We start from the raw sequence: 11,186 nt of genomic DNA on the forward strand, positions 1-11,186 counted from the left end.
TCAGTAGTGGCCTTAATCTGGACTAAGGCTTCATGTATCTAGTTTGCATTCATTCACTCTTCTCTTTCCCCTGTCCTCCACCCCCTGCCTCTCTCTCTCTTTTAGCAAGTGCAGTTCAAGTACAAATTATCTTCTGAGCATGTGTCAGGTGTGATTACAAGGTGGACCTGAGGGGTGTCCATCCCTGGCTGAGCTGGTGTTTTGTCAGGAGAGCTGTACCCCTGTCTCTTTCCAGAATTTCACATCCCCCTGTTTTCAGAAGGACCAAGTGCATCCAGAGAATATAGTGGTGAGCTGGGCAAGGAGAGATGGGGGTGGTCAGAACATTAGGAAGGGTGTTCATAAAGGAAGTGAAATGTATGCTGAGGTTTGCAGATGAGAACATTTCAAAGATAAAAAACAGATGAAGAATGAGTCACTAGATGACTCTCTGGGGGGTGTTCTCTGAGAGGCCAGAATGTTGAGTGGAGGGTGGCTGTGAGGGGCAGGACGCAGGGCTGGGAAAACAACCTGAACCTCAGAGGAGAGGGACCTCTGTCTGTGCTCCATGTGGCCACCGGAGTGACAGGTTAGGGGTCACCTGGGCAGCGGGTCATGGTTCAGAATTAGTACCTTGGGCTAGAGAGTCTTGTGTCACAGTTCTTGAGTATGAAAATATTCAGAAGCTATGAGGAAAGACACAAAAAGTTCTTTTTGTCTGAGGGAGAGAAGAATCCTTTCTCTTTGCCTGCTCTTACTCTCAGATTTTCAGGGCAAGCCCAGAAAAGACCTTAGAGAAAAAATTAGGTCTTCCATTTTTCTCCTCTGGTCACTTTCTTCCCTCTCATCACAGGGAATCAGGAAGCTGAGGAATCATCTGGAACAGGCTGGGTTATAGTTCTCCTTAATGGTAGGATGGGATGTCTTTACAAGACCACCACCCAACCCCGCCAGGCCAGAGAGAGCCGCTGCAAGAGCCATGGACCCTGGTCTGGGGAAGGCAGAGCCAGGCTGCCAGGCTGGGTTACCTAGAGCAGCGGTGCCCAACCTTTTTGGCACTAGGGACTGGTTTCGTGGAAGACGATTTTTCCACACACTGGGGGGCAGGGAGGGTGGCTGTGAGGGGAATGATTTTGGGATGATTCAAGTGCATTACATTTATGGTGCATTTCATTTCCATTACTACACTGTGATATATCATGAAATGATTATACAAATCACCATAACGCAGAATTAGTGGGAGCCATGAGTTTGTTTTCCTGCAACTAGACGGTCCCATCTGGGGGTGATGGGAGAGAAGTGGGGAGCAGTTGTCAATACAGATGAAGCTTCACTCACTCCCCCGCTGCTCACCTCCTCCTGTACAGCCCGATTCCTAACAGGCCTCGAACAGGTACCCCACGGCCTGGGGGTTGGGGACCCCTGATCTAAAGGCCACCTGAGTGGGAGGATACTATGTAAGTGTCCCCAGTCCGAATGCCCGTGCGTGCCAGCGAAACAGAAGGGAGCATGAAGTAACTGCATGCTTGTACAGCATTCACGCGATTGCACTTAGAATATTCACAACACACTCCAGTATCTCTGGGGGAAAAACAAAAAGTCTTCAAAAACTTTTCAGACCCTTAACAATACAGATTCATAAACGATATGGACTCCTTCCACCTTGCTTTGGGGGGGCAGAGGTCTGATTTAGACAGCTTTGTAAGTAGTCTCCCCACCCACAAGGTCAGAAGGGGCTATTTTGCAATTTTTCCACTTTTCAAACCCAACCTGACCCTACAGACGGCTGACCAGACTCTCCCCCCAGTTCAGATCCACAGTCGGAGGGGAGGCCTGGTTCCCAACTCTGCATGACAAAGGGCAGCTGCTCTTCCTCCAGGCAACTGATGGGTCCCTTGAAAAAAGTCTCCCAATCCACATTCACCGCTACCTAATTGCCCAATTATTTTATTTCCCCAGCAAAACTCTTCAGTCCGCCTGGAATCCACATTCAGGACCAGGAGCCTGTGTCCAGGAAACCTCAGGAGTCTGGGGGACTTGCCCTCTGTCTGTCTGCCCCCCTCTGTCTCCCCTGCCACCCCTGCCCTGCCCCTGAGTTGACTGAGTCCCCAGTTTGCCTGGGGCTTATGGATGCACTCTGCTCTGCAGGCTTTAGGGGGTCCGACAGGACTGTGCGCTGGACATAGTTTGAAGGTTTGGAAATCAGGCTGGAAATCAGAAGACCTGACTTCATGCAGGCATTGATCATTAACTGTGTGAGCTTAGAGATGCTGTCACCTCTCTGAGCCTTGATTTTCTTAGCTCTGAAAACTACAGGGTAGGAGAATGGACCCGACAGTCCGTTTCAGCATTAAGTCCTCTGATTCTACAAAGTAGCTCTGGGCAGGTTGGGCATGGGGGTACCTTGCCAGATAAATCCTCTGAGGGTGATACATGCTCCCAGGCTCTCTCCCCTTGAGGGAGGTCTCCATGATTGGAAAGGATTCTTGATTTTTTGAACTGTGGACCCCTGTCCAGACACCAGTGGCCCCTAGGAGCTCCCTGAGCAACAGACCCCAGAAGGCCATCCATGCAGGCAGCACTGGTCCTGGTCAGTTCCAATTCCCATCAAAGACTTGGCTCTAGAGTCAGCTCTGTGCTTGGAGGCCAGTCCAGGAGCGCCAGTGAGACACCGGCTGAAAACCCAGAGGAGGAAGATCCTTTCACTTTACTTTTTTCTCTGGAAAATGAAGTTTCAATTAAACTGGTCAGTTACCCAGGTAGAGAAGCGGCTTCTGACCCCCCCACCCCCACCCCGGGTGACTCCCAGAGGACCTCAGCTCTGAAGCATCTCCTTGGCAGAAGAGAGCCTCGTGTGGGCATATGTTGGTCAGGGAGCTGCAGCCCAGGGCTTGGCCAACCTCTGTCCTGAGACAGCAGGTCCTGCTGAAATAGCATGGGGGCCCGCAAGGCCTCATTGTGAGCTTCCAGCCCCACGGAGCTCCTGGACGTCCAGATGCTGGGGGTTTGGCGAGGGGGCCTCGGCCTGCAAGGGCAGCCTGGGTGTTATATCCTTGGCACCACCTTGGCCAGTGATAAGCCCCAGCGCTTCCTCTCACCCAGCGGCGAGGGTGGACTACTGCATATTTACGGAATGCCTACCCAAAACAACTTCCGGGGACTGAGGGCCACAGGTCCCGAGTCTCCTGTAAATGTGACACTTCTTCACCTTTTGGCCTGACTTAAGGCCCAAATGTTTGCACCAAGTAAGTCCTTTCCCTGCTAATCACTTGTAAAGAAAGGCAACAGATCTCCTTTTGAAGAAGGCTACACTTGTCACAGGGAGAGCAGGAGGGCCCCCTCAGGCCGGACCCGGAGGTGGCACCTTATATTTCAGGGGGTGTTGGAACAACGTGATGTATGAACTCTGAGCTGGGATGTGAATTCTACCCTGAGGATTACTCAAATTCTGAGGAAACAGAGGTGCAAGAGGGAAAGGGGAGCAGAGAATCAGCAGAGGTCATGACTGTGTTGCCCCCTGAGAGACTTCCCGCTCTCCCCCATCCGCCTTCTCTCCCCTCCCCAGTTCAGTCTCAGAATTTCTGTATTTCCTCTTATCTTGTCCTGTGTATTTGACAGAACCTCTGTTTCCTCCCTTCAAATAACCCAAGCTCTGGCACTTATGAGCTATATGACCTTGGACATGTCAGGTGACAGTTTTATGCCTCAGTTTCTTCATCTGTAAAATGGGAACAATAATGGTAAGTTGTGAGGATAGAGTTAATGTATGCAAAGCACTCAGAACAGTGTGCAGCTCATAAGCAGTATTAGCCATTATGATTATTATCAGCATTATTATTATTCTTCCCTTTCTTCAAATTCTAAGTCACCCCCCACCTTATGCACATGTGCAAATTTATACATATGTTTGAATATATGTACATGCATATGCACATGGTGGCAACTTGTGCTCTCTTCCAGAAGAAATTCCTCCCTTAAGCACCAGAAGTTTTTCTCTTCCTCGCCTGGGACGTGTGAGTAGCACAGTGGCAGGGGGATGGGACAAGAGACCCACCAGTAACACAGCTTACCCAAGAGAGGCCAGAGTGCCTGTGCTGGGAAGGAGCTGAAGGGTGGTCCCTGCCCACTGGGCCCCTCGGCCCCAACCACAGTCCTCATCCTCTTCCACTGTCATGGTTCATCCGCCACATGACAGAACACGAGGAGGTGAGGCTGTTGTGTTTCAAGAAGGGCTTCCTCCTGCACATCCTCAAACGCCTTGTGCCAGGAGGGACCTCGGGGACAGAGGCCTGCGTTGACTTCCTCGCCCTCCACCTGCTGAGCGAGCATGGGCAGGTTCCTTCTTGCGCGTGTTCTGGCTTCGCATCTGGAAGACTGGTGAATGCTGGCACCTGCCTCCTAGGGCTGTTGTGAACACATGTTCAGAGCCCAGAACAGTGTCTGGCACAGAGCAACGCTCAGGAAATGACCCGTCTCCTTGTCATCATCATTTTTAGAAAGGCACACCCTGAGACCTTAACAGCACACCAGTGAGAACAAGAGCAGACCCGCTAGGGTGCTCACCATGCCAGGCCTGCCCTGAATGCCTTGGGTGTGTAATTCATTTAATCTTCATACTAGCCTTGGGCTTCCCTGGAGATGCAGATGGTAGAGAATCTGCCTGCAACGCAAGAGACCCAGGTTCGATCCCTGGGTCGGGAAGATCCTGTAGAAAAGGGCATGGCAACCCACTACAGTACTCTTACTTGGAGAAGTCCGTGGACAGAGGAGCCTGGTGGGCTACAGACCATGAGGTTGTAAAGAGTTGGACAGCTGAGAGGCTAACACGTTCACACTTTCACACTAGCCTTAGGAAGTATAGCTGTCATCACCTCCTTCTTCAGAGGAGAAACTGAGGCACTGAGAAGTTAGGGAGCTTGTCAGCAGGTCAAACAGCCAGCGAGCAGCAGGCCCACGACTAAGCCGTGACAGTCTCAGCTGTGTGAGGCAGCACCGGGGCTGCTCTCCCCACGTGCTCTCACCCGTGACTTTGGACAGGATGTGACTCTGGGCAGCTCTGACCTCTGCTTTCCAGGTTCCTCTCCTGTGTTCTGAATCCGGGTGTGACCTGGGCTCAAACTGAGTGCTGGTGGTACCCAAGGTAGGGTCACTGCTCAGAGGGCTCCCCAGAACCATGCTGTGCTTGCGGGGACGTTTGGAGAAATTGCTTCTCTTGGAACCAGCAGAGCTGAGCTGCCAGCTGTCCTGTCCTCATGGTGTCTAGCTTCCTTCTGCCATGGGGGAGGACAGAGTCCCTTGAGGGAAAGGACTCTTTCCCTCAGAAAAGGAAATGTGGAAAGGAGCGGGAGGGGGCTCGCAAGCACTGAAGAACGGAGGACGGTGACTCAAGGGGCTTCTGTGAAAGTGCCTTGAATGGGGCCTGGCGTAGAAGAGGCAGGAATGCAGAACACGCCCTCCTTCCTTCTGGTCAGTGAGCAAACCTAGACCCAGACTGGCCTTCAGGAACGAGGTTTAAATAGCTGGCTGATGGGACACTCATTGTCACAGAGTAGGCTCACTTTTTCATTGACTAGGGACTAGGTTAGGCTCAGGGAAATTCAACAGGCACTAAAATTCTTATTGAGCTGCCAGAGAGCAGCGGTCAGAGGCCCCAGGGCTGTGTGGCATCCAGACAGTCCTTTGCCCTTCTAGACAGCCCCCTCCTCGGGCTCAGGGACCTGTCTGGATGCTGAGCTCCCAGGAGGTCTGAGGGGTGTGACCTCCCTTCCTCCGGGCCTCTCCTCCCTCCCACCACCCTGGCCCAGCCCAGGGCTGCTATAAAGCTGGCCCAGCCTGGCTCTCAGCACACCCCGCTGCTGGGACCCTCCTGGAGCCTCCTCCGGGGACACGTCCACTCTGCCCCTCCTTCTCCCGAGCAGTGTCATGCGGCCCCTGTGGCTCTGCTGGGCCCTCTGGGCGCTGCCCCTGGCCGGCCCCGGGGCGGCCCTGACCGAGGAGCGGATCCTGGACAGCCTGCTGCAGCAGCTGCACCTCAGCGAGGTTCCCATCGTGGACAAGGCCGCCGTGGAGGGGCTGGTCATCCCGGCCCACGTGAGGGCCCAGTACGTGGCCCTGCTGCAGCGCGGCCACGGGGCGCGCTCCCGGGGGAAGAGGTTCAGCCAGAACTTCCGAGGTGAGGCCCGCCCTCCTGCCGCAGCCTGGTCCTCGTGGTGGTGGGGGTTGGGGGGCTGTCTGGGGTGCAGGGTCCACGGGGCGGTGAGGGGGGACCAGAGCCTGTGAGGATGGCGGGCCTGGGCCCCTGGTCTCTGTCTGCACTGAGGACCCCGCCTCTCAGGGCCAGGAGGAGCTGGGCCGGGCTGGACCGGCTGCCAAAGACAAGGCATCAGAGAAGATGAGGATGGAGAAGAGAAAGCAGAGCCAAAGGGAGACGGTGGGTGGGGCAAGAACCCTGACCGGGAAGCCTCAGAGAGCTGTGGTAGAGTCAGGGCTTCTCAGGTTCCCTTTTCACCCTGATACTAGTAGCCTGACACAATCACAGTTTTCTTTTCTGTTTGCTCCTCTGGAACATTGGTGTGACTCGCAGCACATCTCGCAGCAATGTGAATATTAAAGTGGAGGGAAATATTATTGTGGAGGGAAAGGTGTAGGAACAACACTAAAATGTGACAGGGAGCTACTCAGCTGTCAGGGATGCTGGGCCCTCTGGCTGAGTCCTACTCAGCCTCTTATCTCCCTGGGCTCACTTCTTCAGTGCCCAGAGCTACACCCAAGGCCAGGTGTCCCCAGGGGAGGAGTCTAGTGTTCAGCATCTCAGCTGAGGCAGCCGGGTCAGCCCCGCCAGCCTTCCCGCTGGGCCGAGGTTGTTAAAAACATGATGGATTTTCAGGTAACTGGGCTTGGCCCAGGGGGACAGAACAGGGGCTGGTCTCTCCCAGCCTGGCCACCACCTCAGTGGCCCCTCACCCTCAGAGCTCGCCTGGTGCCCCGAGGGGCCCCGCTGACCCCGCTCCTGTCCCCAGAGGTGGTCGGCAGGTTCCTGGCGTCCGAGGCGTCCTCGCATTTGCTGGTGTTCGACATGGAGCAGCGGCTGCCGCCGCACAGCGAGCTGGTGCAGGCCGTGCTGCGCCTCTTCCAGGAGCCGGTGCCCAGGGCCGCGCTCCGCAGACACGAGCGCCTCTTCCCGCGCAGCGACCGCGCCCGGGTCACCGTCCAGTGGCTGCACGCCCGCGACGACGGCTCCAACCGCACCGCCCTCATCGACTCCAGGTGCGGAGGTCGCGGCTGCGGCGGCGTGGGGCTCGGGGGAGGGAAGAGGGGCTGGGCCCGGGGCGGGAGGAGGGGCGGCTCGGTCCCGGCGGGGACACCCGGGAGCGGGAGGGAGAGGTGCCCCCGGGGCCACCCCGGGCAGTCCCAGTCCCCACCCCTGAGCGCGGGCCTGTGTCTCCCTCCGTGCGGTGTCGCAGGCTGGTGTCCATCCACGAGAGCGGCTGGAAGGCCCTGGACGTGACCGAGGCGGTGAACTTCTGGCAGCAGCTGCGCAGCCCCCGGCCGCCGCTGCTCCTGCAGGTGTCGGTGCAGCGGGAGCACCTGGGCCCGCTGGCCTCCAGCGCCCACAGGCTGGTCCGCTTCGCCCCCCAGGGACCGTCGGGCGGCCAGCAGGGGGAGCCCCAGCTGGAGCTGCACACCCTGGACCTCAGGGATTATGGGTAGGCCCGGGGGCAAGCTGCCGGTAGACTGGGTGGTCCAGGCCCCCCGGTGGACGCAGCCAGCTGGGGAGCAGAGGCAGACAGCCCCAGGGCGCAACTGATTCCTCATCCTATGCTAGAGTTTCTAATGACAGACACTTTCATTATTTAAACATTTTGTTGAAAATATCTTCAGATATTTTCAATGGGTTTTATGTTGTCATTGATACATATGTTATTGTAACCATCTATTTTCGCTCTGCCCTTTTCTCTGATTAATTCTTTGAAAGATTATTTCTTTGAAAACACCATTAGTGGTTGCTAAGGGCTTCCCTGGTGGCTCAGACGGTAAAGAATCTGCCTGCAATGCAGGAGACCTGGGTTCGATCCCTGGGTTGGGAGAATCCTCTGGAGGAGGGCATGGCAACCCACTCTAGTATTCTTGCCTGGAGAATCCCCATGGACAGAGGATCCTGGCAGGCTACAGTCTGTGGAGTCGCAAAGAGTCAGACAAGACTGAGTGACTAAGCACAGCATGAGGTTGAACAGCTTTCCTCTGGCTTTCCTAACTCTTTCCTCATGGGACAAATTAGCTATTTGGAGTAGATGAGGCTTTGGAGTGGACGGTGCTGGACAGTAGACTGGTTAATAACTGGCCTTTGCAATCACACAGCCTAGGTTCATTTAACTCTGCTTTCACTGGCTGCAGAACCTCTGGAGTGTCAGTTAACATCTTTGGTCTTTGTGTCCTCAGGTGTAATAGGGATGATGCTGAAAGTACCTAGTTTGGTGTCTGGCATAATAGGAGACCATTAAAAAACAGTAACCGATTTATGACTTCAGATATGTTTATTCATTCACCACTTATCACAAATATTGTTTTTAAAATTTAACTAATTTGTGGCTGTCCTAGGTCTTCATTGCTGTGTGGTCTTTCTCTAGTTGAAGTGAGTGGTGGCTACTCTCTAGTTGTAGTGTGCGGGCTTCTTGTTGTGGTGGCTTCTCTCATTACAGAGCATAGGCTCTAGGCACACAGCATTCTGTAGTTGTGGCACATGGGTTTAGCTGCTCCCAGGCATGTGATATCTTCCCAGACCAGGGATCAAACCCATGTCCCCTGCATTGGCAGGGGGATTCTTAACCACTGAGCCACCAGGGAAGTCCTCCAGTTCTTTTGTAGTGAGAGATGGATCATAATTCTCCCTCTAGATGCCCCCACTAAGCCCTGCCCCGGGCCCCCTGACCCCTGCCCTCCCAGCTGACCTCTGACTCTGCCTCTCTTTGCCCCCCCGCAGAGCTCAGGGAAACTGTGATCCTAAGGCACCGGTGACAGAGGGTGCCCGCTGCTGCCGCCAGGAGATGTACATTGACCTGCAGGGGATGAAGTGGGCTGAGAACTGGGTCCTGGAGCCCCCAGGCTTCCTGGCCTATGAGTGTGTGGGCACCTGCCAGCAGCCCCCAGAGTCCCTGAACTTCAAGTGGCCGTTTCTGGGGCCTCGACAGTGCATCGCCTCGGAGACGACCTCGCTGCCCATGATTGTCAGCATCCAGGAGGGAGGCCGACTCCAGCCCCAGGTGGTCAGCCTGCCCAACATGAGGGTGCAGACGTGCAGCTGTGCTTCAGATGGGGCACTTGTGCCAAGGAAGCTGGAGCCGTAGGTGTGGAGTGTAGCATGAAGGCCTCTGACTAGGCACGTGCACAAAGCAGGTCTTAACATAGGTCTTAATTTTCTACTTAGCAAGTTAGCCCTGCCTCAGCTGAGTGCACCTCTTGTAACCTTCTTGTGTGTTCTGTTTCTTGCCCTCCTGTGCATCACCAGCCCTGAGCACTTACATGAGTAAGTAATGCAACCCGGATGGCAGAGCTGTAGCAGGAAATTTCAGCCAACTTGTTAAAGGATACAGCTGAGCATGGACAGACTGTCAGCTCCGAGTTTCTGTTCTCTAGCGAATTCTCAACTGAGTATGGGACAACACACCCTATAATGAGAACTGGGAAAATCAAACTGACTTACTCTATCACATGATGAACTAAAACAAAACAAAACAAAAAATCCCTCTGTTTCCCCTAGGCAGGGAGAAAATCTAAAAAGAATCCCCATTCACCAAAATGTTGACCTATTCTGGGCTTTTGTAAATATACTTGGGTCCCCAATCCCCTGAGAAAGTGCTAGAACGGAGGATGAAGGGCTTTAACCTAGGGGCAGTGGACATGGAATTGGACACCTGGTTTCTGGATCTAATAGGGCCCTAAGCTGTGAACTTTGGGCCACCATTTCCTTTTAAAAAGGAGGATTTGGGATTCGGCTCTAGGACTTTATTGCCCTGGGGATCAGAAAACCCTACCCTCACCTACTCCTCTGCTCCTCTGGAGATGGAGCATTGCCTGTGCTAAAATATTTAGGTTATTTCCTCCACTGTTGTAGAGAACTTGTCACCAGAGAACTTGTCACATGTATTTACATTGTTTTCTAAAACTTAGCAAAAAGAAAACAATTGCATGTAGATAATCTGCTGAAATAAAATAGAAGTGATGTTTCACTTTGTGTCTGTGTATTTTAATTTCTTTTGCCCCAAGGCATGTGGTATCTTAGTTCCCCAACCAGGGATCAAACCTGCATCCCCTGCATTAAAAGGCAGCATCTTAACCACTGGACCACCAGGGAAGTCCCTGTATTTATTTTCTAGTGTTCTTTACATAGGAGAGAGGGAGCAATAATGGGGAATGAGAGCAACATAATGATCTGAAGAAAGCGGGTGACCAAGGACCCCCAAATCCTAGGGGATATGGAAAACTGGAATAACAGTTTAGATTCTGCTTTCATCCTGTAATATTTATATCCTCCAACTCTTATTCCAAAAACAGTATTGTAAACAATCACTCACATAGGCCACTTCCTTAAAAAGCACTTTAACATTTGCATAGTGGTTCTGGGGACAGGGCAGGCAAGTGAACGTTTACTGAGCATTCACTCTGAACCTGGCAGCCATGCTAGGCAACATTCTATACTTTATGTCACTTAATTCTTGCAACTACTTCTTGAGGTAGGTGTTATTATTCCCATTTTTCGGATGAAGAAATCAAGGCTGAGGCAATGCAAATCTACGGAGTAGAGATTCAACATGCCCCAGTAAGCATGCTCTGCTGGTGACACAGGGGTTAGTTAACATGCCACATCTGGCAGTTCTACTACATTTACCTTTTCTGTTCAGTGGGGTTTCCTTATGCCTGACTTACTGAAGTCCATGGCTTTTCTATGTTGATATACAAAGCTAATTAATAGAAACTGAAAAGCAGAGGGAAAAAACAGCCGTGATTTGAGGACATGGCAAGCTTATTGTTGGAGGTAGGGAGAGAAGGTTTGTCTCTGACTTGTGAATGGCTATATTACCGTTGTAAGACAACAAAATGAAGAACTGCCACTTGGCCTGTTGTGAGTGCCAGGTCATACAGTCGCTGTCTCTACAAGAAGCATATCAAAACCACCCAAAGAATTCTCCCAGCTACTCAGTGATGTATCT

At 53.1% G+C, this 11,186-nt stretch overlaps 1 protein-coding gene across 1 annotated transcript; it reads left to right on the plus strand.

Moving 5' to 3' along the window:
• Positions 1-5,901: 5,901 nt before the first annotated feature.
• LOC122452229 (left-right determination factor 2-like) lies at positions 5,902-10,198 on the plus strand. Its single transcript, XM_043485720.1, has 4 exons — positions 5,902-6,151; positions 6,999-7,245; positions 7,443-7,685; positions 8,960-10,198. The coding sequence occupies exons 1-4, from the start codon at positions 5,902-5,904 to the stop codon at positions 9,321-9,323; spliced, it is 1,104 nt and encodes a 367-aa protein (XP_043341655.1). The 3' UTR covers positions 9,324-10,198.
• The last annotated feature ends 988 nt before the right edge of the window (positions 10,199-11,186 follow it).

This window comes from Cervus canadensis, chromosome 13 (assembly GCF_019320065.1).
Source record: "Cervus canadensis isolate Bull #8, Minnesota chromosome 13, ASM1932006v1, whole genome shotgun sequence".
In the NCBI taxonomy this organism is placed as follows: Eukaryota; Metazoa; Chordata; class Mammalia; order Artiodactyla; family Cervidae; genus Cervus; species Cervus canadensis.